Raw genomic sequence first — 27,846 nt, 5'->3', positions numbered from 1 at the left:
TGCTATTGGCAGGTAGGGGGTGTGTGGGGGGATATGGGAGATAGGCTAAAGGCTTCCTTGAAGAGCCAAGGTTGGGGGAGCACTCTTGTTCTGTCTGGCCCATAAGAAGGGCTATAAAAACCACTTATTCTCTTGATCCAGCAGCTCTGGTCTTGGGTCTCTCAGACCCTGGGACACCATACAGCAACTGTTAAATGTACAGCAATGTCAGGAGAACAGTCAGTGGCAGGGGCATCAGGTGCAGAGAGGAGGGTGTCACACATTGGGTGCATAGAAGACATTGGGACACATTGGGTGCACAGGACTGGGTAGCAGACACTGGGTGCAGAGATGATTGCAGCACACAGTGGGTGCAGAGGGGATTGTGGCACCCACTAGGTGCAGAGTGGAGGGTGTCACATTGGGTGCAGAGGACAGGATGAAAGACATTGGCGGGGATTTTACGGCCACCTAAGAGTGGTTTAGCAGGTGGGGGGCATAAAATTGGGTGCATGCCTTGGGCACTGTTCCTAATGTCTATCTGCCAGCCCTCGCCACCACTTTAAGGGCCTTCTTCTGCTGCCGTGGGTAAAATCCCAGCATGGGGAGGCGGGCACCAAATGTGCAGCCTGGCTGTTTTCACTGCTTAGGCTGATGATAGGCAGAGGGGGGTCCCCTGTGCCCATTGGAGGCTCCCCAAGGTCTTACCACTCCCTTGTTTCTCCTCCCACCCCTCCTTGTCTACACTGGCTCTTCAGTCCCCTGGCCGGGGCCTGCCAGCCTGGCTCAGCTCAAGCTGATTAATGGCCAATGGCCATTAAATAGCTGTGGGGCAAGTTGACAAAGCGGGGCAGGCTTACCCCCCAATATTTACACCAAAGAGGGTCAGAAACCCCACCTCCAGCATAAAATCTTTCTTCTAAGTGTGGAGGAGAGAATGTCACACATTGGGTGCAGGAGTGTGGCACGCACACATTGCAAACAATGTAGGAAGGAGTGGATGACACATTGGCCTCTACAATAACTCCCTCACAATACTTGGCGGGTGGGTGGGTTATAAATGAGAAAACAGGGAACACAATCCTAAAGTGTCATGTACATGCCTGTTGCTATTTTCACGGTAGAGAGTTTTGTAACATAGAGAGGCGGGACAATTCATGAACATATAAGCTCCTGAGAGGGCTTGACAAGGGTGGATGCTGAAAGGATGTTTCCCTTGTGGGGGAGTCTAGAAATAGGGGGACACAGCTTAAAATTTGGAAGTCTCTCATTTAAGACTGAGCTAAAGAGAATATTTTTTCTCTAAGAGAATGGTTGAGCCTGTGGAATTCTGTTCCCCAGAGAGCTGTGGAGGGTGGGTGATGAATATATTCAAGGCTGCGTTAGACAGACTTTTGATCGATGAGGGAGTCAAGGTTTATGGGAGGGGTGGAGGTAGGCAGGAAAATGGAGTTAAGGTCATAATCAGATCAGCCCTGACCCTATTGAATGGCACAGCGTACAATATTGCATAAAATTAATGTGTTCATGTGGCACAATTGGTTTGCTCTTACTGAACTGTCAATGTAGAAATGATCTCAGTTACTGTTCAACTCGAAAGGGCAGAATGACTTATATCCCTGCTCCTAATTAATTCGTGCGTGATTGTATATTGGAAGCAGGTTCTCTCACAATGCAACTGGGAAGCTAGTTGAAGCTGAGGATGCTGCTGCTGTTGCTGGGGGGTGCTGCTGGGGGTGATGTTGCCGCTCCCTCTTTGTGACATCACATCGTGCTAGGAGACGGGAGAAGCCCGTCTCCCGCTCGCCGCCTCCTATTGGCCAACCTCCTGATAGCGTGAGCTCTGCTCACCCGCACGCCGGGCCCCTGATTGGTCCGGGGCGAGGGGGGCGGGGGCAATCGCTCCGCTACTTCATTCACATCTTGTTACATCCCTAGCCGGCTCCAGCTGATCTAGTGGGAGAGGGACCAAGACTCATTCCTGAATCAGTCGGTGCAGCATCGGCAAACTTGCCTTCCTCGCTCGGGGAAAGACATAAAATACAATACAGCGAACATAAAAGTAGGTTACTGCAAATGACTTCTGCTTTAAAATATTCATCCTGAAGTCACGGGAACAATGGGCCAAATGGCCTGTACCATTTCAATCACCAGCAGGCAGCTTAAATTACATTTTTTAAAAAGGTAATTATTGAAAATGGAGAGGATTTTTATTTTAAAGAAGGGTAGTTTTATAATAAATTATACGTGAGAGATTGTTAACTGACTTGGAAGTTCAGGTATATTTTTGTATTTATATTATTGTTGAGCTGTGAGAGAATTGCATTTCTCTGTCTATTTTGGATTATGTTTCTCTTTTCCTTCCACAGTGATCAGTCGAGGATAAGCTGAGAGAAGATCAATTTACAGGCTATCTGAGAGAAAAATCAAAGTGAACATTTCTTTTGGAAGACCTGAGCGAGGGAATGTACCAAAAAATTAGTCAAAACGTAATTTAATTCTATGTTTATGTTGTAGGCTGGCTTTGAGAAAAATACCGTTTGGACTTTTCTGGAACATTTGCTGAAGTTCAGTTAAATTTGAGGGGGCGAACCTGTTCTAAATAAAATGTGGACTTTCCTGGGAATTGCGACTTTTACTTATGTCTATAAGAAATGCGATGATTTACTGAGCGTGAGCTACGCTAACAAGGAGGTGCTCGGGGCATTCCTGATATTTTTCTCCCTAGGGTTGATCCTGTCCTATCGATACAGATACGGGCATGGCAACGGCAGAAAGCAACCTTCAAACCTCGGGTTCATCTCCCAGCTCCTCTCAGCCCTGCCCCTGGCAAGCTCTCTCTTCAGTGGGCCCACAGACTCCAGCAATACTGAGCAAGGCAAGGTAGGCGCAGAATGACCAGTGGTCGTTATTACAAGGAGAGAGAGAGTGAGAGGGACACATCATTATTAATGTGGTTGTGTCACGATGTATCGAACACTACTAAATACGTTGTAAAACTTCGACTAAAACTATTGCAGCTTTTAATTTAATAACAAATTACTGTACAATACGTCGGTCCAGTAAAACATTTTAATCTTGTTTTGAAACCAAATTTCTCACAATAATTGTAAAATTGACAGATTGGTTCTACGTGAATGCTTTTCCAATAGTTGGGAAATTAATTCTGGTGTCCACTCTCTGGTTCTACGTGAATGCGTTTCCAATAGTTGGGAAATTAATTTTGGTGTCCACTCTCTGGTGTGATCTTTGAAGACCAAAATGACTTGAAAGAATGGTAGTGGATTGGCAAAATTCGATGAACAGTTTAAAAATAGAATACCGTTTGAAATATAAAATCATCATTAGAAAAAAATCGTGTTCCCCACCCATTATCATAGCAAGTGGGAAATGAGGCTTAGATTATTTATCTAGATATTCTGAAACGTTTTGCGTTGATCTGGCTAAAGATACAAATGCTTAAATTAGACTTGGCATAAGATTTTCTTATAATAACCAGAATCCTGATTTTCTTAATCCATAATAAAACTGGTAACAAACACAGACTCAAACATAATATCTAAATTTACTGCTGCCTTGTTAATTATTAATTGTCAGTCAGAGGCAGCAGTTGATTAGTAACTGAAATAATTTATACATTGACAGTTCAGTGTAGAATAAGGGCATGCAGTGGTGCTGAGATAAACATGAACACATTTTTATATGCAATATTGTATATATTTAATTTCATGTTTACACTGAATTATGACATATTGTTTAATCCATTTTGTAACACAACTTGCATTTATGTAACTTTTTAAACTAAAATATGCCCCAAAGTGCTTTACAAATAAATAAATGAGGGGAAATGGGGAGAAAGAAGGAAGTAATTATTTGAATTGTCAGAAAGGTTGGTTAAAGAGCTGGGTTTGGAGAAGATTTTTTTTAAAAAAAGGTTTTGAAACAGGTGAAATATTTTAGAGTGAGAGTTCTTGATTATCTGAAGAGAATAAATTTGCAGAGAAAAAGGGGAGGGAGAGAGTGACTAGGCGAGCTGCTCTGGAAGACAGCCAGCAAGGAGAGAATGGGCTGAATGGCTTCATTCTATGCTGTTTCTATTTTGCTATTTTGTGATTCTATCAGCAGAAAGATCTGGTCATCGCTGGTGAGGTGGAGGAAATGGAACCTGACACTAGCTTTTCCTAATTGGAAACTGCTAACAAGGATTTTGACTGTGCTCAAAAACATGGTGGTGAAGCCTTAAAATAATGGGCAAATGAACGATCTATCTGGAAGGGGATAAAGTTTAGATAATGCTCGTGTGGACTGAGATCTGTCCATTAGAATCCATTATGAGGGTGATGAACATCACTGAAGCATTTTGTCATTTTATGCTGTGCACAGCTCATGGGAATGAAAAGATCACAGTGTGATGTGGAATGTGACAACTGCACATCTTAATTCACATTTCAATATACACAAAATGGAGTGTAGCACAGGCCTGAATGCTTCTTGCATGGTGATGGGAATCAGCAGCATGGTATGCAACAATATATTTCTGTTCATATTCCAGCTTACATGTGTGAAATCGATAGGCTGCAATGCAGAGTTTAACCCAAGCTCCTTCAGCCCCAGCTTTTATGCTGTCACCTCTGAAATCTAACGAATATTTTAAATATTTGTTGAAAGTTGTCAACATTAAATACTGAATTTTTTTTGTCCTCTCTCTTAAATTTCTCTCTTCCTCTTCTCAAGTTGTTCACTAGCACTGGATAAAAAACACATAAAGATTTATTTTTATGTACTATCTTTCCAAACGTCAGAATTCCGCACAGCCAATGAAGTACTTTTGAAGTGTAGCTACTGTTATAGGAAACATGGTGACCAATTTGCGCACAGCAAGTTTCTGCAAATGGCACAACATTAAACTGGATACTGTTAACTGCTTTAGTGATGTTGGTTGAGGGATAATTATTGGTATAGACACCCGGGAGAACTTCCCCTGCTCTTCTTCAGAATTGTGCCATGGGATCTCTTACATCCACCTGAGAGAGCACATAAGGCTTTGGTTTAACGTATCATCCAAAAGACGGCAGGCACCTCTGACAGTGCAGCACTTCCCCAGTACTGTACTGAAGTATCAGCCTAGATTTTTTTTTGCACTAAAGTTGCTGGGGTGGAGAATGAACCCATAATCTTCTGGCGCAGAGACCACTGGCTATGGCTGACACCACAAATGTCAGCCCTTTCTACCAGATCTTGCCCAGGCAGCCATTCATTAGGATGTGGGTCAAGAAAATGAGACCCAGCTTATTTAATTATGGCGAGAAATCACAGTTGAACCGCATCCTATCCTCAAGTGATTTATGTACACTTGCACTCACTATCAGGAGTCACCGGATAGTGATGAGGAACAATAAGTATAGATTTTGCCTTTCCCTAGTTTCAGTTCACTTGAGCTCAGTTAATTCAGCGCAGACTGTAGTTTGAGTCTGGAATCTTCCTGCTCCTTAGATTTCAGTTCAACACCGTGCAGTGTATTTATAAATTGAATTGTTGGCGGAGCCCCATTTATTTTTTAAAGGTATCAAAAATAATTAGAATGGAATAGCCAGTTGAAGTAGCAGTGCATAGGGTTGCAGAAAGGCCAGTAAGTTTTTGATCCCCACTGCAATCTGACCTGGACACTGGCATCTACCAAAGAGTGGAAAATGCTCCATATAAACTTAAGAAATATAGCTATAACTAGATACAATACCATTGTTGTAGGAAACAGTGTATAAGGGACAACATTGAGTGATGGGATAGTAGATTGTTTTACCAATGCACTGTAGTACAAAGCGATAGGCATAACTTATAATTCCCCACATGGATAGTCTCAAATTTTGGCCATAACTTTGATAGCAATGGTATTGGAGAAGGCATCAGTAACATTTTACTTCATGGGATATTTCACTATTGTTAGGACGTAGAGATAGCTTAAGTAACTTATATGTGTATTTGGGTGTGTTAAAAATAAGGTATATCTTTAAGTTAGGTTTGATTTGCATTTCTGCTTTTGTGTGCTAAGGAAAGGAAAAGTTGAGTTTCAACTTCACTTTAAAAGGTGCCTGCATTGTAATGAGGTTTTTACAACTCTTGAAGGGTGTAAAGCAAACAAGGTAGAGAAAAAAACTGTGCTGCTGCCTAGCAACAGGGGTCCAGCGAGGGAGACAGAGAAGTAAAAAACGGTTGTTTGATTTCAGTTGGAAGCAGCTGCCAGAGAGACCTGGACAGCAGAGAGACAGATAGCAAGTCCCTAATTGAAGTTGAAGCCAGGATTCCAGAGAGGCTGGATACTGGGAGAGAGAACTGCAGAGACAATAGATTTCCTAAAAGAACTGGAAGGTCCCAAGGCCAAGGAGTGAGACAGAAAGAAGGGGTCTCAAGATGACCTTCCAGTCAAAGGAAGTACAGGGGTCTGGAAAAGGTCCTGTTCTGTGGAAGAGAGAAGAAGGCTTCAAGCGTAAAGAGACAAGAGCTGCAGGACGCAGATTTAAAGCAATATAGATGTTTGAGAAGTCGGAAGGTCCAAGGAGACAGCTGAATGTTTGTAGCTCTTTACTATGGGGATGCGAAGCAGTGATGCACTGTTGTCGACTGAGTCAGAGTGCGTGGAAGAAAGCTTGAATGCACATAGCGATCCAAGGGAGAGGAACATCGGAAGGAGAGTTCGAAATCATGGAGGTGGACCCTAGCAGAAGGTGTCTGAGAGAAAGCATCGTTTGGGAGAAGATTCCAGAGCAGGCTCTTGGAGAGTGGAGATTGGAAACCCTCATGTGAAAGATGGAGTTCAGTGAGACTGGTTGGCTCACTGTGTGACAAGTGTCTGAGGGACATTGATGAGAGATCCATAGCATCTGTCAATTGGTTTCAGAGTGTGGTGTGTCTGACCACAGGTTGCCTATTGGTTTACATGGACTGCATACTTATTGTGAACATTAGAGCACAAGATAGCTTTTGTAACTTGTGTTATTCTTACAAATCTGTATATATCTGTAAAGGCATCGTTGTGGGTGAAGGAGTATTGTAATATAGTTAATCTTCTCTTGTTTAATAAATGTTTTATTCTTTTGTTAAAAGTTCATCAGCTGACTCCTGTGACTCTGTTCAGAGTCACATGTATCTAAATAAAAAAAATAGAAGTTAGGATCTATCAAGCCGGGTTCCATCCTGGGCTTTGGCTTGTCTAGTAGTAACATCAGCTGGGATCATAACACTTTGTTAAAGGCACTATATAAATGCAAGTTATTGTTGCAATTTCTGTGAATGGAGCAGTTGTGAAATACTTCACGAGGTTTCTCCTAGATTCCTGCCCTAACTTTGGCGAAATTCCAAAAGAAATGGGGTAACTGGCCGTTATCAGCCTTTATGCCATTTCTCTGGGGTTTCCACCAAGCTTACAGCTAAATGTACAGCAAAAAAAAAACTCAGGAATTTCAAGAACAGTACACCAGATTGAAGATTTATTTTTCCTTCTATCTTGGTATAGCCCAAGAAACGGACGATCAGTTTCTCAGAATCTGCTCAGACAGAGAACTCTTTCAGCACCAGGATTTCTTCGCAATCCGATCCAGAGATCATCATTGTGGGCTCTGGGGTCCTTGGCTCCGCGATGGCTGCAGTCCTTGCAAGGGATGGAAGGAACGTGACAGTGATCGAGAGAGACTTGAAGGAACCTGACAGAATTGTCGGAGAGTTGTTACAGCCCGGGGGATATCGTGCATTGAAAGAACTTGGTCTTGAAGGTACAAAAAAAAGGCACTCGGGACTAATGTCATATTAACGTGGAATGGTAATCAGTAATGAAATCCCGGGTGTGGTAGCAAAGTGGTCATGCTGGTGAATGACTAATCCAGAGGTTTAGACTGATAATCCAGAAACATGAGTTCAAATCTTATCTCAGTTGTTGGGGAATTTCAATTCATCAACTAAATAGATCTGGAATAAAAAAGCCAGCATCTGTATTGGTGTCCATGAACCTACTAGATTATTGTAAAAATAGTTCATTCATGGTGTTGAGGGAAGGAAACTTGATGCCCTTCACCTGTATGGTCTATTTGTGTCTCCAAACCCACAGCTATGTGGTTGACCATTAAGTCCCCTCTGAAATGGCCCAGTAAGCCAATTAGTTGTATCAAAGACTGCTACAATGGTTCAAGCAGGTGTCTTAACACTATCTTCTCGAGGGCAGTTAGGAATGGGCAATGAATGCTGGCCTTGGCAATGATGCATGCATCCAGTGAATGAACAAATAAAATAAAACCAAACTCATAGACCGTTTACCATTTCACCCTCAAAAGAATAATGCTTTGAACACAATGTTCTTTGCCTCTTTTAAAGTCAACACATTTGAGATGCTAATAAAATTTTAAGTTAAATAAAATGCTGGAAGTGCAGAGTGGGTTGATCAGCATGTTGGTAGGGGGGTGGTGTCGGGGATGGTTAACATTAATTCTTGCAACACGTTAGAAACAAAACAACCCATCTTTTTCTTAGATGCTGATTAATCTGCTCTGCGTTTCCGTCTTTTTCTAGCTCTGGAATAGAGATCCACCACCCGCAACTGCCTCCCCCCACCCTCCTGAAAACTCTTACATGACTCTTTACCCTCACTACCACAGCTAGTGGCTAGTGCACACCCTAGAAGTACCCCTGATGGTGTGGGTGGGGGCCATTGTCAGGGAAGCCCACCACAAACTTTGGCAGTGACTGCGTCAGAGCTCCTGAGTGGGTGCACCTTAGCACTTAAGTCAACACCTGTCCTCCCTCCCACAGCGATCTGGGGCTTTAATATTTATACAAAAAGATAAAGTAGTTAGACTCTGAAGGACAGGGCAACTAAATAAAAATGTGGGCTCAGTGAATTGCTATCCTACAATCTCTTGGTATTTTCACTTGAAATAACATAAAGCAATTTTTAAAAATGTAAATATATTCAGAAAATACAAAGATGTTGAAATATAAGAACTTAAAGCATGCATAAAGAAATCCAGTCAGCCCATACCCCCTATCATTACACCGGGCTCCCCTACACTGTCACAGATTCGATCTAACTCAAATCCAGTACTCCGGAGAAAGGTGATTGAAAAATCAAAAAACAACAGATTCCATCTACTCTTGTTATATGATGAATAACTTTGGCGAATGTTCCATTAACTAACCAATGCCTGAATCAGTACCTTGTACCTTCAATTCATTGCCTGCCACAGTTGATGTCACACACAAATGTACAAAAGATCTAACCTCCCTTGAGACATGACCATCTTGAATCTATGTCCTCCAGTTCCAAAAGTGCAACTTTAACCAAAAAAACCTATGTTGTCTCTTGTGACTGTACCATTTTAATAACTTGAATCATGCTGCTTCTCAATTCTCCTCTCTCCTGTAGAAAAGTAAATGGTTTCTTCAGCTTACCTATACAAAAGTTTTAAGTTTTGTAATTATCCTAGCCATTCTCCCTTCTAACGATCTACACCTTCTGTACATTGATCCACTTTCTCCTCGACAAGGTACGGTTGAAGGTCTTGATGCCCACATCATAAATGGTTACGTCATACATGACATGGAAAGTAAGACAGAGGTGGAAATCCCTTATCCTCTGGATGAAAACAGTCAAGTGCAATATGGGACAGCGTTTCACCATGGACGTTTCATCATGGGTCTCAGAAATGCAGCCAGGGCAGAACCCAAGTAAGTGTTCCTTGTCTACCCATCATTCGTATAGAATGTCCACAAATTTTGTTCTGTTGATCATTAAGACAACCAGTTTTTTTAAAAAAAAACATACACACTTTATAAGCTGAGCTTTGAGCTTGCCATTACAACACCCATGACTGGATACAATATTAAGCAGTAACTGAGAAATCCTGAAGTTGATCTGTAGCAACTTCAAAATTTTACTCGACTTAATGTAGGAATATAATGATTCTAATTTATCTTGGTGAAGCTTGATTAAAGCAGAAGAATAAGCTGATTTCTCCATTCTTGTTCTAGTGTAAGATTCATCGAAGGAACAGTGTTACACTTACTGGAAGAAGATGGTGAAGTTACAGGAGTTCAGTACAAAGAAAAGGAAAGTGGAGATATAAAGGTTTGTAAGCTATTCATCTGAAGCGACCCTGCACAGTTAAGCCTGCAGCCTGGATGTGTACGATAAGTAGTGGGCAGAAGTGCTAAACACAGGAGTCACATTTGTTTTTACAGTTCTAGAGAAGAATGCTAATTCAATGGAGTAGAAAGTGGTGTGCATTGCATCCGTGCGTTTTTTTTGGGCGCCATATTGGGCGCAGTGCTGACAAATTTAGTGATGCAATTGCTCATGTCCAATCTGCGCACATGTTCAGGATAATGCTAAATTCATGAATCTCATTTTAAGAAATATTGCCAATTGGTTGAAATCAGGCCTGATCAAGTTGCTTTGGTTGCCAGTGAAAGCTACGTCCTCTGGAGCCAGAAGGAGCAGAGGTGCTCTCTTTACGCTGAAGTTGTCACAAGTCCCACCACCCTGCCCTACCCCCCTGGTTGCTTGCACCTGTGGAGGCAAAACAGGCACTGGCAACTGCTGCACAAAATCGTAATGAGGGCCAATTTTGGACTGGCCTTGGGCAGTGCTAGAGCTGAGCCTGAAAATAAATTTCTACCTCAAATAGACCAGATCCGCAGACTCAGTGGGCATAAGTTTACTTAATTGACCCACAGGATTCCCCAACATGCTGTGGAGCTTCTGACTTCAGCGATGGCTTCCCCACCCAGTGGCCCAACCTGATTGACTGAAGGCTGGGCCTCCACAGTCAGGGAGTTAGTCACTGACGGCCACAGTAGTAGGTATGTCTGTGCCGGGGATGGTGGGGGGGGGGGGGGGGGGGGGGGGGGGAGTGTTGACTGTGGGCTATTCGGGGTGAGGGGTGTTTGACTAGGGCGGTCAGTGGGGAGGGCCGCTGAACTGGAAGGGAAGGTCAGCGTCTAGTGATGCTGGGGAGATCAGATGCCTGAGACAGAAGGGGTTGGTGGGTGTGATGGGAGAGGGTGGTTAGGTGGCCTCGGTGGTTATTGAGGACAGGAGTGTGAGAAATTGGCTGCTTCAGGTTGGTGTGTGCAGGTGGGTGCAAAAATGGTGAAATTGGGGCCTGGGTTGGGGGGGAATCGAAGGCTTTGGAGGTGCGGGTGGAGGGATCAGGGCCTGGCGATGGTAGGGGGATTGAGTCCTGATGATGGGCGGGATTGGGGTCTGGCGATTGGGGTATTGGGGCTTGGTGATGTTTGGAAACATGGCCTGGTGGTGGAGGGATCACAGCCTGGCAGGAGACCTCGGAGAGAAGGTCATTGGAGGGCGGGTGATCATGAAGGATCCTCAAGCGAGCACCTGGATCCAAGTAGTGGGTGGGAAGCCACTTAATTTCCGAATCCACCAAGCCCTCACCTTGAAGCTGCCAGGTTCCTCAACACTCGGGGGAAACCCAACCAATAGCTTTTAAAAGTTTAAAATCTGCATGACAATGAGGCTCGCAGCCTCATTATCATTTTTAACATTCCAACCCTCCTCCTTGGATTGGGTTAGTTGTTCACCCAACTTGCAGCCTCAGTTAGAACTGGAAATGGGTGAATTTGGGTCCAGAAACAGATTTTCCAGCTTTAACCCCTGACCCAATGCAACCCCACCCTTTTTTAAGTTAAAATTCTGCCCAGTTAGTCAGTTTGTTCTGAATTGGTTTTGAATCTACCTTAAGTGGTAATTATTATATTGAAATGTAATCAATGAGCTGAGCATCTGTGGAGGCAGAAACAGAGTTACCCTTTCTGTCTGATGGCCTTTCACTGAAAGTAGTATTCTGAGTTGTTAATGGTGTATAAAATATGTGCTGAGTTAAATCCCTGATTGATAGATTGAGACATTTAATTTCAAGAAAAAACCTTTGATGCTGATCAAATGTCTTTGGAATGTCAATCAAGAAATTACCTCAAGCAGTCTGGAATGCAATTAAGCATTTCCATCTATCTGATTTTAACTTTCCTGCAACTGATACAATATATATATATATATATATATATATATATAGACATCTGGCTAGTTCAAAATGTGGAAACGAGCTCCCCCTATATTTTAATGACTGAATGAAGCGCATCTTGTGAGACTCATTCATTCAAGCCAGGAAGACCTCAGATTTGATTCCTGAAGGGTCCTGGATTTGCACAGAGCATCAGTGTGGTGCAAAAAGTATAGTAAGGCTGTAGACCTGAAACATGGTATCTCACTCTGTTAGTAGCTTCACACATTGAAACATAACCAACCTAAAGTATATTTTTAATCGCAGGAACTCCATTGCCCACTGACTGTGGTAGCTGATGGGCACTTCTCTAAGTTCAGGAAAAGCTTGGTGAAGAGCAAAGTCGATGTTTCATCACATTTTGTTGGGTGCATTATGAAGGTAAGCCTATTCAAACATACATTGTAGTGTATTTTTTTTGCATACCCTGACATCCAAACTAAAAAATAATCTAGCTTGAATTATTTATAGTTTAGTAAAAGAACTGCTGTAAAATTGCTCCTCAGTGTCCTCCCTAGGTTCAGTGGAAGATCAGTGCAAACTGGAGAAATTATATGTAAGAAGCCATTTCTCCAATCATCCATTAAAGGCAAAGCCTGTAGCTTTGACTCTTCATCCCTTTGGAAGATTCACACTTTTAACATAACTAGCCAGCAATATTTTGTCTAATCCTCCAAGTTTCTGACCAGGAACATCACATCTCAAATTCTGACCAGTTACTGGGGTGGGTGAGTTTTCTGCCTGCCCATCACTTCCGGCAGCTGGCTTTGAGGTCAAGGCAAGGTGTATTTTCTGGCTTCCCTTGGAGTTCCATCATCTTTCAATCCAGCTGGGTGCAGACATGGGTTCAGCGCTGGGCCTTGCAGTGCAGAAAAGGAATCAGCCACCTCCACATGCAGGCTGTAGTTTCCCTTGGGCAAATAGAAAATAATAATGACCGTCAGCCTGACAAGGGCCTCTGGCTTCCCAAATTGGAATGACAAGGTGTCGCGCCACCCCCCCCCCCCCATTTTCTGCCGGATACCCGGGTGGTTATCTCTGTTGCATCTCCTTGGACATGGGCCACCTGTCTCAAACAGTAAAATGACCGCGGGTGAGATTTTTATCTTGCTGCATGGCCTTATGTGTGGCATCACTGGAGTGTAGAACTGATAATCTGGCATAGAGCTTTGAATGCTTCACGCAGAAGGCCCCTTCTATTCATTTCAATGGATGGAAAATCAGGCAAGTTATGCCAAAGAGACAGGACCTTGCTCATCAGATTTTCTTGTGGCATTCCGCCCAGATGGTAAAGAAAAAAAACCCTCTATCCTTCATCTCCAACAGGCTGAAGGATCTGCAGCCACAGGACCCACCCTGCTGTATCCCGATGGCAAAGGGATCCAAGAAATCTCACACTGCATTTTTTATTCCTCTGAAGATCATTTAGTTTTTTTGAAACAACATTGATTGCAAATTAGATCGTGGCAGGTACTGGGTTATTCAATCTGCTAACGTAGAGAAACCAAAGTACCAAGTTCGTTGCTATACCTCTCCTGGTGTGAAATCACACCCCACATATTGCTGGTGGGAATTACCTGCAACAATGTCGTTAGGACTTAATTTAAACAAGAGATACTTAACTAACGTTTAGAATCTTGAATGGCTGTATTCAATTGACTGTGCTTGCCTATTGACAACAAAATTGTTGTTGGAATAAATAGTGTTTGGTATGTTATTTTCTAATAGCTGCACTCAACTTTAAGGAGGCTCATGTATTAAAGTCAATGATAACCCCTTGCAGCTGTTTAATTTTCTTAAAAGGTACAGATGATGAAATAAAACATTCAATTCCACTATCAATGGTACTCTTTTAAAAAAAGAACTAATTTCAAGGGAAAATAATGCTAAAATAGAAATAACTGCTATTTGATGTCTCTGTTTGTGATTGTAGGACTCTCCACAATTCAAACCGAACCATGCAGAACTTGTTCTTACGAACCCTAGTCCTATTCTTATCTATCAAATTTCATCTAATGAAACACGAGTATTAGTGGACATCAGAGGGGAAATGCCAAGACATCTTAAAGACTTCATGATCGAAAAAATCTATCCACAGCTTCCAGGTACAAATGCATGTCTTTTTCCTTCTGAGAGTTTGAATCTTTTGATTTTTCCCCCCCCCGGTTCTCCAGGCCTCCTTAGGCCTTACGTTACCCGTGACTGAGGGTGTGAATTGATGACTCCATCCCAGGCCTCTATCACCACCAGGATATCCTGGGGCTATCAAAGCAGAATAGGGGAATTCTTCCAAATTCTCACGTTTAACAGCAAACTTGACCATTGGGAGCGCTTAGCAGGAAGTTAGCATGCCCTCCACACAATTATACCTCCTCCATAAAGTGAATGCATAGAAAATTATGGAGAGCATGCATCCAAATTCTTGATACAGAGAAGGAGTCTGCATTTATATAGCCCCTTACACAACCTCTGGACATTGCAACGTTTTTCACAGCCGACGAAGTGCTTTTGAATTATTGTCACTGTTGGAAAGGAAAGTGTGCTCCAAGTGGATAAGGCCCTCAACGTGCAATGTCAGAAAATTACCCCAATAAGCCAGCTTCAAATTTCATTAAACTTTCCTCAAAACCTTACATATAAACAGTACTATGTACTTGATAGTGTGGTTATGTTTTATCTTAATTTACCAATGCTTCTGTTGCAGTGAATCCATGCTGGTGTACTAATAGCCATGATCGAAGTAACAGGCCAATGAATACGAGTGAAACGGGAGTTTAGCTGAAATTCCTGAAATTACTTGTAATGTGGGCTCTATCTTCACTAAAAGTAGATGCAAATGTCTTTTCAACAGAGCACATAAAAGAACCATTCCTACTTGCAGTCCAGAACGACCGCCTACGCACTATGCCGGCAAGTTTCCTCCCACCATCACCAGTGAATAAACCAGGTAAATAAGTGCAACTTAGACCAATTAACATTCTGTTTGGCGTGTCATGTATGCATCCATAGAATTTATAAATTTATTTAAACCCAAATAGGACACTTTTGTCTTAATCTTGAATCATTGAGGTAGATTTTTATCTTTACCAGCCGGGCATTAATCGTGGCTTGAGCATAGGGCAGTGTAGGAAGAAGATTGGACTGGGAGGATCACACCAATCCCTAACAGATGTCACCTAGTTTTGCTTTTCTTCATTTAAACTGAAGTAAACTCGGGTATCCTCTGTTAAGTTGTGTGTAATTTTCTCTGTCCTGTTTTTCTCTATGCTCTGTGCAGATGTTAAGTATTTAAGATATTCTTGAATAAGGTGACCTTAAGTAGTTAAGATGCAGTCTACCCCAATATTTTTTCAGCAGCCATATTTGCAAAGCAAAAGCCTTAAACTGTATCACAAAGGTGTTGCTCCAAGCACAATTTTATATTTAAAAAAAATGTTTTTGTGTCTCAGTGATAACCTTGTTCATCAAATCGCCATTCAATATAAAAGCAGTCAGGAGTTTTTCAGTCACTTTGATCGCTTCGAAAAAATAGGTACAATTTCAATCTAATATTTAGCAATATTTATTTTCTGCAGATTATCATTAAATATGTTTCATGTCATAACAGCACTGAAAGCAAAGGCACCCTTACCAAATGGTGACATCTGCTAAGCAACGTTATCATAAATATTCCCACCAGGCACTCACAACAGACATAAAGGCTGTGAAATCGTTGGGTTAGAAATTGTTGTGAGTTTGATTTTCATCCAGGGTTCCCTGGACTACAGGGAGAACCTCATTTAAACCGGACCTTTAAATTCCAGTTGTGTGGGGAGGGGTTGGGGGATGGACAGTGTCAGTCCATGGAGACATCTCTCAGGATCTTAGGTTTCACTGGAAATCCCTCTCCTTGCTCTCTTAAAAGGTTGCTGCAAAACTCACCATTTGATGTACAGGATACAGAGCTAACCATCACTTGCTTAAGCAAAGTTAATGAAACCTGCATTTGACTATGGAAATAGAATCATAGAGGTCTACAGCCCAGAAAAAGGCCCTTTGGCCCATCGAGTCTGCGTCAGTCAAACAATTACCTCACTATCTTAATCCCATTTTCCAGCACTAGGCCCATAGCCTTGTGCACTTGCAATGCCATGGCATACAACCAAATACTTCTTAAATGTTATGAGGGTTTCTGCCTCTACCACCCTTTCAGGCAGTGAATCCAGATTCCTACCACCTTCTGGGTGAAAAAAATCCTTCCTCACATCCCCTCTAAACCTCCTGCCCCTTACTTTAAATCTATGCCCCCTGGTTATTGATCCCTCCGCCAAGGGGAAAAGTTCCTTCCTGTCAACCCTATCTATGCCCCTCATAATTTTATACACCTCAATCATATCCTGCCTCAATCTCCTCTGCTCCAGGGAAAAATAACCCCAGTCCACCCAACATCTCCTCATAACTAAAACTCTCCAGCCCAGGCAACATCCTGGTAGTGTGACCTGCCTCCAGGTATTCTAGCATAATGACCAGTGGGGGGAATAAACAAGACACATTTCAGTGACTTTTAAGCTCGCTACAATACAGCTTGTTGCATCTTTTATCCAGGTGTGCTCCTTTTGGGTGATGCGTATAACATGCGTCACCCTCTCACAGGGGGCGGGATGAGCGTTGTACTGAACGATGTAAGGATATGGAAAAGTCTCCTGTGCGAAATTCCGGACCTCCATGATAATGAAGCAGTGCTAAAGGTGAGACATGTTATCTATAACACACAGTTCAGGAAGTTGAGACGTGGGCCAGAATTTTGAGGTCGGCGGGCTGGTGCGGTCAGCGGGCCCGGGAGCGGCCAAGAAACAGCCCGCTGCCCGCAACCGGCACCCCCCCACCCCGACTGCGATTTCACACCGGTTGGCCGATTAACAGCCAGCCAGCGTGAAAGGCGCGCTGAAATGCTCAGCGCTGCCGAGGTGGCGCTAGGAGGAGGGCTGAGGTCAGCGCAGGTGCAGACCAGTGCTCACGGAAAGCTCCCTGAAGGCAGAGAGCTGACCCAGGGAGCTGAAGAATTCAAATCCAGTAAAAACAGATTTTAAAACCCGGAAAAAGACGCTCACTCATCAGAAACAGTCACCTGAACACACACAATATGAAAATTCTGTTGCAAACGTTTTTTTTTAAATTTAAGAGCAGAAACCTCATCCTGCCCTTGAATGAGGTTCCCTGAAAAATGCAAAAGCTGCCTGCCCAATTTGCCTGCCCACCCACCGTAACATTGGACGGGCAGCGAAAAACCCCATTTAATTGCGCCGTTAATGGGCTTAATAGCCCTCTTTAATTGTCAGTGAGCGTGCTCCAGAGTTTAGCGGTGCCGCCGACCAAAATATCACGTGAGTGCGCGATGAGGTTGGGACGCTCACTCAACATCATCGAGCGCTATTTTACGCCTGCGCGTGTCGGGCGCACGCCCAGCGGAAAATTCCACCCATGAATTTTCCCAGGGGGGTTCTTCTGATCTGCTGTGACTCTGGTGGGACACTGGCAGAACCCCAGCTAGAAAAAGCCCATCTATGCCATTTTGTCAGTGTTTGCTTCCACTTACCCACTGCCCCTACCCGCCCAGCCCCCAACCAAAATTATGGCAGGAAATTCACCACTGAGGTTGGATTTCCAGCTTAGCCATGTGACTGTACTTGTGTAATCAGAATGTCCAATTTTACTGGTGACTCACAGTCACAACCAGCAGCTATGCGTGCAGTAATGATTTTCAACTCCAATAAGCTGCCTCATTTCCAAACTATCTCTTACTGTCCCAAAGAGGAATAGCGATCTCTGATTGTCAGCTAATCAAGGCGCTGTGTTGACAGCACTGCCCTATCTTCCAATGTTTCAGTGAGTTTCAAAGCAGCAAGCGTTTTGAGTGTTTTCAAGCTGATCTCCAGCCAACCTGAAGCCCAAATGGGTCAGGAGAATTCCAAGGACTCTTGACGCCACAATGCCAAACTGAGATATTATAACATAAAAGCAAAAACGTATGGTTTGAAACATGAAAACCACTGGAATATTGTTGAGGTCTAAAACAAAGACCACACATTGATTTTTTTTTTTTGCAATCGGTATTTCTGAGCTATTGCATTTAGATTTTTTTACAGCATGTTTAGATTAGCTGTTTCACAATGTGTCAGGCTTTTAACACTTTGAAACATGACAAAAGGTATATTCAGTAAACAAGAGACCAGATTATATTTTCTATGACTACGGTTGGCAAACTACAAAAGCTATTTTAATTGTTAATTTACTTTGTTTTCTTCTTGGATCACCTTGAGGGTCAGTAAATGAGTGCATAAGAACATAAGAAATAGGGGCAGGAGTAGGCCATTCAGCCCCTCAAGTCTGCCCCGCCATTCAATAAGATCATGAGTGAACTGCCCCAGGCCTCAACTCCTCTTTTTCGTGCCAGCTCCTCATAGCCCTCAACTCCCTGATTATTTCAAAAATCTATCTACCTCCTCTTTAAATACTTTGTGATCTAGTCTCCACAACTCTCTGGGTTGGAGAATTCCAGACATTCCCTACACTCTCAGAGAAGAAATTCCTTCGCATCTCAGTTTTAAATTAGTGTACCTTTATTCTGTAACTACGTTCCCTAGTTCAAGATTTCCGCACTGGTGGAAACATCTTCTCAACATTTACCCTGTTAAGCCCCCTCAGAATCTTGTACATTTCAATAAGAAGACCCCTCATTCTTCTAAACTCTAATGAATAAAGGCCTATGTTTTGCCATTCTTGATAGGTCAACCCCTTCATCCCAGGAATCAGCCTAGTGAATCTCTTTTGAACTGCCTCCAATGTCCGTATATCCTTTCTTAAACATGGGGACTGAAACTGTACTCAGAACTCCAACACCCTGTACAGTTGTAACAAGACTTTCCTATTTTTAAACTCCAACCCCCTAGCAATACAGGCCAAAATTCTATTTGTCATCTTAATTACTTGCTGCACCTGCATGCTAATTTTTTGTGTTTCATGCACAAGAACACCAAGATCCCTCTGTGTTGCACTTTTTTGGAGTCTCTCTTCATTTAAATAATAGTCTGCCTTTTGATTCTTCCTACCAAAGTGCATGATCCCACATTTTCCTACATTAAGCTCCATCTGCCAAGTTTTAGCCCACTCACTCAACCTGTCTATATCCCCTTGCACATTCCTTATGTCCTCATCACAACATGCCCTCTCACCTATTTTTGTATCATCAGCAAACTTGGATACATTACACTCTGCACCCTCCTCCAACTCATCAATATAGATAGTAAATAATTGAGACCCTAAGACTGATCCTTGTGGCACTCCACTAGTTACATATTTCCAACCTGAAAAATACCCATTAATCCCGACTCTCTGTCTTCTGTGTTAACCAATCCTCAATCCATGCTAATATATTCCGCCAGTACAGTGAGCTCCTATCTTGTGTAATAACCTTCTATGTGGCACCTTATCGAATACCTTTTGGAAATCCAAATTCACTACATCCCTTTTATCAACTCTACCGGTTATATCCTCAAAGAACTCTAGCAAATTCGTCAAACATGATTTCCCTTTCACAAAACCAAGTTGACTTTGTTTGATTGCGTTAAGCTTTTCTAAATGTCCTGCTATTTCTTCCTTTAATAATGGACTGTAACATTTTCCCAAGGACCGATGTTAGGCTGACTGGCCTATAGTTTCCTGCCTTTTGTCTCCCTCCCTTCTTGAACAGGGGTGTCACATTAGCGACTTTCCAATCCACTGGGACCCTCCCAGAATCCAGTGAGTTCTGGAATATTTCAACCAAAGCCTCCACTATCTCTGCAACTGTTACCTTTAAAACCCTTGGGTGCAGGCCATCAGGTCCTGGTGACTTGTCTGTCTTTTGTCCCATTAGTTTGTCAAATGCTTTGTCCCTCATGATAGAGACTGTTACAAGATCTTACCTCCCATTAGCTCCTTGCTTATCTGATATCTTTGGGATGTTTATAGCGTCCTCCACTGTGAAGACCGATGCAAAATATTGGTTTAAATTATCTGCCATATCCCTGTTCCTCGTTATCAATTCTTCAGTCATGTCCTCCAAGGGTCCCATGCTCATTTTAGCCAAAAAAAAATCCTTTTTCATACCTGTAGAAGCTCTTGCTGTTTATTTTTATATTTCTTGCCAATTTACTTTTGTAATCTATTTTCTCCCTCTTTATTGGCTTTTTTAGTCATCCGCTGCTGGTTCCTAAAAAAAAAAACTCCCAATCCTCTGGCCTGCCACTTGTTTTCACTACTTTGTATGCCTTAGTTTTTGAATGGATCCTCTCCTTGACTACCTTTGTTAACCACGGATGGTTCATCCTACTCATCTTTGACTGGGATAAAGTTTTGCTGAGTGTTATAAAATATCTGCTTAAATGTCTGCTCTGCTCATCCACTGACCTCCCCTTAGCCTATTTTCCCAGTCCGCTTTAGACAACTCTTTCTTCATACCTCTGTAATTGCCCTTATTTAAGTTGAGAACACTGTTTGAGACCTTAGTTGCTTGACCTCAGACTGAATTTGAAGTTCTACCATGTTGTGATCGCTACCCACTAGAGGATCCTTAACTACGATATCTCTTATTAATCCCACCTCATACACATTACTAGATCTAATATAGCCTGTTCCCGGGTAGGTTCTGCAACATATTGCTCTAAGCAGTCCCTGATGCACTTTACAAATTCGTCTTCCATGTTACCCCTGCCAATCTGATTTGTCCAGTCAATATGCAGATTAAAATCACCCAAGACAATTGTAGCCCCCTTCTTACATGCTCCATTATTTCCCAATTTATACTTTGCTCTGCAGTGAGGCAACTCTTCAGTGGCCTATAGACAACTCCCACCTGTGACTTCTTCCCCTTGTTATTCCTTATTTCCACCCAAACTGATTCCAATTATAATCTATTGCACTTATATCACTACTCACCACTACATTGATACCTTCATTTATTAACAAAGCTACCTCACCTCCTTTTCGTTTTTCCTACTTTTGTTTGGAACGTCGAATATCCTTGAATGTTGAGTTCCCAGTCTTGGTCACCCTGCAACCACATCTCTGTAATAGCTATCAAGTCATATTCATTTATTTCTATTTTCACTGACAACTCATCTATCTTGTTAAAAATGCTGTGTGCATTCAGATAAAGAGCTTTAAGCTTCGACTTTTTACCATTATTGCTCATTCCAGTTCTGATTTCTGCTGCACTTTTCTGTCCCTTCCTGTCACACTTTGATAACCGTTCGCCTCTTCACTACCCTGCACCTCCTGCTCTCTCATTTCTTTTTGATTTTTTTTAAACTTTCCTTCAATTGAACCCTCTTCCCCCGACTAATTAGTTTAAAGTCCTACCTGTTTCTGAGGCTGGGATCTTCCAGTCCTGCCGTTCCTGCCGAAAATCGATGGACGTTTTTCTGGGTGGTCAAATTTTCTGTCCCGCCCGCGACGGGTCCCACTCGAAAATCCCAGCCTGAGTCTCCACGCTGCCAGCCGAAATTGCTTGGCCGGCTCAGAGTTGCCTGGGTGACTCATCCTGCATATTTCCTTGTTTGAGAATGCACTTGGCATCTCTCACTAGCACCAGACAACCTAGCCCAAGGGGGGATCACAGATGGATACCCCATGGTCCATTATTCCATGGCAGAATGCATTACATCCCACCCCTATATTGAAAAGGTAACTTGATCAGTACGTTTCAAGGTTTTAAAAAAAACCATGCAAACCAAACAACACAAGGCATTGCTAATCTGAACCATGCAAACCAAACAACACAAGGCATTGCTAATCTGAACCATGCAAACCAAACAACACAAGGCATTGCTAATCTGAAAACACACGGCTGAAAATTAGGATGTGAATTTTTTGGATTTGGGTATTTGTGGCTCAAAGTGTCCCTTCTTTCCCCTTTTTTGTGCTATTGTCGGTGCTATTTTCATTAAAACGAGTGACATTTTTCAAAACTGGATGTAATCATGGAAAAACCTACTCACTGAAGAAAAGAGAGATTTGCATTTATGTAGCACCTTTCACGACCACTGGACATCCTAAAGCTCGTTATGGCCAGTGTAGTCACTGTTCTAATGTAATGAAGACAACTGTTCATACATATTGTGTATGATATATCCATCATGACATACATGCCTAAACATACAATTAACAAGTACATTGAGTGTGCAACCCTTGGACACCAAGTTTATAATGAGCGCATACTTCGGGAAAGCAGTTTGGGACCAAATTTTATGCAATCTGTTGTGACTTTCTGCAGGCTAAGAAGAAATTTCACTGGACAAGGAAGAAGTCCCATTCCTTTGTGGTGAATGTCCTGGCTCAAGCTCTGTATGAACTATTTGCTCCGACAGATGGTAAGCTCAGAATCCTGGGAGCAGGACACTCTCTCAAACGTGCGCATTCTCCCAACAGGTCATCATCGGGTTTGAGTTTTCAGTGCCGTACTGTGTTATGTGGCCTCGCTTTTACAATTCTCATCCTCGTTTTCAAATCCCTCCATGGCCTTCCCCATCCCTATATCTGTAATATCCACCATCTGAATCTTGACACTCCTCTAATTCTGGCTTCTTGAGCATCCTCGATTTTAATTGCTCCACCACTTGTGGCTGTGCTTTAAGCTGCCTAGGCCTCGAGCTCTGGAATTCCTTCACCCTAAACCTCTCCATTTCTCTGCCTCTCTTTCCTCCTTTCAGACCCTTCTCAAAACCTTCTTTGACCAAACATTGGCCCAGCTGCCTTAATATCATCGTATGCAGCTTGATGTCAATGTTTGTTTTGTAATGCTCCAGTGAAGCCCCTTGGGGCATTTTATTACATGAAAGGTGCAATATAAATACAAGTTGTTGTTGTTAACCCCATATGCCTTCTAATTTTAAATTGAAACCAGAATTAAGACAGAAATTAAGGCATTGCACTTTTATTGAATTCATCAAGAATTTAGTTTGGTCACACTAATAATATCACATTATGTTTAGAAGTCTATTTTATTTTTCTAATAGCGATTGGGCTCAATACTTGTATACAAAATACTGCACATTAATGATATAAACAAAAATTTTCATTATTTTCCATTTAATTCCAGATTCCCTGCATCAACTCCGGAAGGCCTGCTTTCATTACTTCAAACTGGGTGGACAATGCATGACGGGACCAGTGGGGCTGTTATCTGTGTAAGCCTGAATGCTGCCAATTATCTGCCGTCTGGAAAAATCTGTGGAGACAGCTTTCTCTTAACCGTGAATGGAGAAATGCTGAAAGGTCACCGTTATTCTAAGGCAGGGTGGGATTTAATGTGGTCGGCTGTGGGCCTGTCACCTGCAACTAAATCTAGCGGCGGACCCGCTGACCGGATCCCTGGGAGCCCCAAAGCTCCAACAGAAAGATGCCCCTAATTGGCAGTGGGAACCCAGCCATGAGGGCTCCCGACTTCACTGGTGACATTAACTCGCTGCACTGCCCCAAGAGCTTCTGACCAATCAGAGGCTGGCAGCTCTGCAGTACCGGCAGGGCCGCTGGGAGCGGTGACCGCTGCTGGTACTGCACTTGGGGGCCCACCAAGAGGATCAGCATTGGATCCTCTGGAGACAGGTAAATGGAGTGAGAGGGGGCGCCAAAGGTGGGGCAGAGGGAGTCGAGAGGGGGCTGCTTTCTGCGGTACCCCCCCCACTTTTCCAATGCCAGGTCTCTCGATCGGGCACCGAGTGCTTCTGAATGAGGGACACCCCCAGCCTCCTGAAGCCGGTGGACAAATCCAACGGGGTTTACTGGCAGGCGAGTCCCCCTGCCTGCTGATGATTGGATACCCCGCATCCTCTCACAGAGAGGCACTCCCTCTCTGACCCCAGCAACCCCCCCCCCACCACCACCTCCACACTCACCTCCGGGGGTGGGGTGGTGGGGGGGGCGGGGCACCTCCCTTCATCTCGGGCTGGGGGGGAAGGTGGGGGGCATTAATTCTTCCCTCAATTTCATATATGTTTAACCAAGCAAAACTGTTGGTATCAATAGCGGAAATTACCTCATCTAGCTTCAGGAATTCTGCGTTCAGAGGTATTGAGGGATTACCATTCTCTAGAACAGGTTGTAGAAATGTGAGCACTACAGTTGGCTTCAGTGTTTGCAAGGTAGCAGAGGAATAAAATCTGCCAGGGTCCCTGCAGCTCTTTAGTATTCAGTCACTCCTGCTGCATTGTTGAGTTATCGGTGCTGGTTTAGGCTCACCTGTGACCTTCTCTCCCTGCGCCACTGCGGCCCTTCCCCCACCCACTCTGCGCCAACCAGTTGAATAACCTGGTGAAGATCACTATCTAATCTCAAACCCAGTGGCCATGGTACTGGCCACCCCTGGCCCCTGTGGAACTCCAGCTTCAGAGAAGAAGTGAAACCTGAAGGTAGAAATTATTCTGAATTAGTAAAGCTTTTAATTCCCCCATTCCCTATGCACCTCACACCACTGAGTCAGCAGATGAGCAACCCAGTCCAGGAGTGAAAAGGTGATGACTTTTACTGTCTCCCATGAGGAGCTACCTGGTCTCCATTTAGTGTCTTCACAGAACACTGGGGGAATCAAAACTGCATCACCTTAACATGAACCTGCATGCTGGGGCTCCATGAGACCAACTAGTAAGATTATCATTAGGATTAAAGACAGATGTCAGACACAGATTGGAGAAGATAAAAAGAAATACTAATGTACATCACTTTCATCTCCAAGATTATGTAATTAGTTATTAGTATGGATGCTATGAATGCATTTAACAAATAAGGGTAATTTTACCAGACATGAAGCATCGTGAGTTGGAACTGTGACTCAGAATATTGTAACACTATAGGGACAATACTGAAACCTCCACTCCTTGCTGGGAGAGACACTTGCAACATTACCAGTTACAATGCTTACCTGTGACTAATTGCTGCCTTTCTTTCTGTTAGACTTTCTCCTGAACCAATGACTCTGATTGGGCACTTCTTTGCTGTGGCACTCTACGCGATCTATTTCTCGTTCAAGACAGAACCATGGTATATGAAACCACGGGCCTTGGTGAATGGTAGTGTCATTGTCTATCGGGCATGCTCAGTTATTTTTCCTCTCATTTATTCTGAAATTAAATATCTTGTTTACTGAATAACGTGAAAATGATAAAGATGAGCAAGATCAGAAAATCACACCGAGCCTTTGCAATAGTTGGACTATTTACCTCATTGTTGTGTCTAAAAATTGGATACTGTTGTTGAAAGAGTCAAGACCCGTCCTATGGCCAATTGAGTAGCAGAATGACCATTTATCAATCTCACACTTGTAGACTTGTGCTCCAACTATGTAACTGCAACATACTTAACAAGCACATTTTAATGGTGTACATGTAAAATGGCTTGTGTCATGCAGTGCAAATTGGACACACGTTTTAAACAGTGTTGATTATGGCTTGTGGCAATGGGCTTGTCACATTGCTGTTAATGGAGCACTTTTGTTGTTCGTTCTAATTGTTCAAACTCAAACTTCTATCTAAAACATTTGAAAAAGGCGTGTTCCTAAACCAAAATTGCTCCCCAAGTGGGTGGCAGGGAGAAGCAGAGGCATTTATAGTCAATTCATTCCCACTGTTGCCTTCAACATTTCATGGGTGCGTTTCCACAGGGGTTCTCCTAATCGTTCACTGCGACTTGGGTGGAAGAGTCGCAATGACCCTGTGATTAAAGAACTTCTGCGGAAATTCAACCACAGCATTCTTTTAAAAGCCCGCTTTTCTCTGTTAAAGTGAATGGGAGATTCGATTATTATTTACCTGACTGCATTTAAGTAACATGTTATTTATTATAACTCAGATTTGGATTTTCCTGATGATTTCATTACTGCAAAAACATTCCAACATCATTAAACCATTTATCTCTGAAACAGGTCATTTCTTGGAGACAACGTAGACTAGTAATTTTTTTTTTTGAAAAGAGGGACAAGAGTAAGGCCACATTAATGGTGCATCACTGGTGTTCCCCACACACAGGAGCCAGAATTTGATTTGCCGATGCCATTCGATCTTAATATTGTAGGTGAGTTTCACTAGTTCACAACTAGTTTGCTCAGCATGGCTCTTCAGATTACAGTGATTGGTCTCCAACGGGACCATAAAACCAATGGAAATGGGTTCCAGCAGCAAGGAACAAAATTAGGTCAACAGTGACAAACTGTTACTGCCACAGGGCTGAAGCAAGAAGCTAACAAGGCAGAAACTAGCAGTGATCTAATATAAGGGGAGAAGAGGACCAAAATCTTTAGTGGTTTGGTGGCTTTCCAAGTTCCCTCTATAAAATGATTGCCCATGTGCCTATATTTTTCTTAATTTTATGTACATATATTTTTGAGTGGAAAATTATTTGCAGTACTGATTTGTAACCACTTGGTGTTACTTGTATCCAAATTTACAAAATACTGCAGCCATATCGAGAGCTGGTTAAACAAACTTGGTGCATTTCCCAGTCGGCAGGATTCAATACATTTAGTTTTGGTTTTTAATTATATTCTTTCATTCCTGGTTTAACTAAACAAAACTGAATTTGTGCCAAACGGGCCACATATCTTCCTTTAATCACACCCTCTTGATCGTATGTTTGCATCTGAAATTTGTGTACTATATTAAAAGTGTATATAATGTACAATTGTAAAATCAGTAATGAATTTTCCCAGCTATATTTGTTCATTATCTTTAGTTATTCTATCATTGAATCCCTGAATGTTCTATATTAATATTCAACACTTTATTAAAAGGTTTATAATTTGTCCAAGGTTGTACTGAAAATGTGTCTCTTCTGTCTTTGCACTTCCCAGGTGCATTCCGTATCTTACATGAGTTATCACATTTTTGATCCTGTTGTGGATGTGATTTGAAAATTGCATTGCCAGAGGTTGGCACTGCACCCCGCCAACTCTGGAACATGACACAATTTTCAAAGGGATTGTGGGGGCGTTGGACGGGGAAATTCCCTGGGCTCCAATTGAGGGCCTTTTTAAAATTTCAAGGAGCTTGAAAGTGGGCCAGGGAGGACAAGATGATCTATAATTTGTAAATCGCCAACCCTGAACAGCCTGGTATGCATTAGTACACAGCTGTCGGATTCAAAACGAGCAGAAGTTAAAGGTCCTTTTCTTAAGCTGAGAAATTTTGGGGCCTGGGGAATCTCGCTCTGGATCATACGGATTACCTCTCATTTAGCCACTTTTGTGCACAACGAGTCTCCTGGCCCTCTGATGTGCTGCTTCCTCTCTTCTGCAGGATGGCAGCAAGCCCCATCATGGCTTCCATCTGCCTTTGCTCCTGGTACTCTGCAGGCAGCTCACATCTTCTGGTAATTCTTGCTGGTACTAATTGGGCGCTGGACATTGGGACCTGGAAATTATGTAGGTGTTGGATTCCTGATCCCAAATAGAAAATCAAGCCCAATGGATCTGTAAACTCAGAGGGTCTGAATACCTTCCTCTTCCTAGAACTGAGCAGGAATCACAAACCACCTGTGTAGAGAGAACCTGACCCTGCTGGAGTTTCTGGAGTTAAGCATTTATATAAAGACATTAGATGCGAACATGAGTTTGGTGCAACCCAGGTTCCTGCTAGATGGAAGAAATTTAAGATGCAAAGATGTGTTGTTGCATTAATATAAATCCACCATGATTGGCTGGAATGTCTCCTTTTTAAGAATGTGAATTCAAAGTCTTCATGCAACAATCTACTGGAATGTCACAGGCCATAACCCTGGTCTGGAACCAATTCACCAT

The 27,846-nt window shown here is 42.8% G+C and overlaps 1 protein-coding gene across 2 annotated transcripts; it reads left to right on the top strand.

Annotated features, from left to right (window-relative positions):
* The first annotated feature begins 1,898 nt into the window (after window positions 1-1,898).
* On the top strand, window positions 1,899-26,846 carry sqlea (squalene epoxidase a). 2 transcript variants are annotated; one of them, XM_041189030.1, is made up of 12 exons: window positions 1,899-2,041; window positions 2,349-2,862; window positions 7,490-7,745; window positions 9,510-9,690; window positions 9,994-10,090; window positions 12,312-12,425; window positions 13,978-14,149; window positions 14,896-14,991; window positions 16,629-16,771; window positions 22,336-22,432; window positions 23,161-23,248; window positions 25,011-26,846. In XM_041189030.1, exons 2-12 carry the CDS (start codon window positions 2,587-2,589, stop codon window positions 25,201-25,203), a joined length of 1,713 nt encoding a protein of 570 aa, XP_041044964.1. In that variant the 5' UTR covers window positions 1,899-2,041; window positions 2,349-2,586; the 3' UTR covers window positions 25,204-26,846. The 2 variants fall into 2 exon arrangements, with proteins under 2 accessions (XP_041044964.1, XP_041044963.1); XM_041189029.1 differs by having other exon boundaries at window positions 2,007-2,163.
* The last annotated feature ends 1,000 nt before the right edge of the window (window positions 26,847-27,846 follow it).

Source organism: Carcharodon carcharias, chromosome 6 (genome assembly GCF_017639515.1).
Source record: "Carcharodon carcharias isolate sCarCar2 chromosome 6, sCarCar2.pri, whole genome shotgun sequence".
In the NCBI taxonomy this organism is placed as follows: Eukaryota; Metazoa; Chordata; class Chondrichthyes; order Lamniformes; family Lamnidae; genus Carcharodon; species Carcharodon carcharias.
The sequence above is the reverse complement of the archived record's forward strand: the minus strand, read 5'-3'. Positions and strand labels throughout refer to the sequence as shown.

Coding starts and splice junctions, on each gene's coding strand:
- sqlea (XM_041189030.1), top strand. CDS start 2,587: ATGTGGACTTTCCTGGGAATTGCGACTTTTACTTATGTCTATAAGAAA. Junction 2,863..7,489: donor GCAATACTGAGCAAGGCAAG/GTAGGCGCAGAA, acceptor ATCTTGGTATAG/CCCAAGAAACGGACGATCAG. Junction 16,772..22,335: donor ATAATGAAGCAGTGCTAAAG/GTGAGACATGTT, acceptor GACTTTCTGCAG/GCTAAGAAGAAATTTCACTG.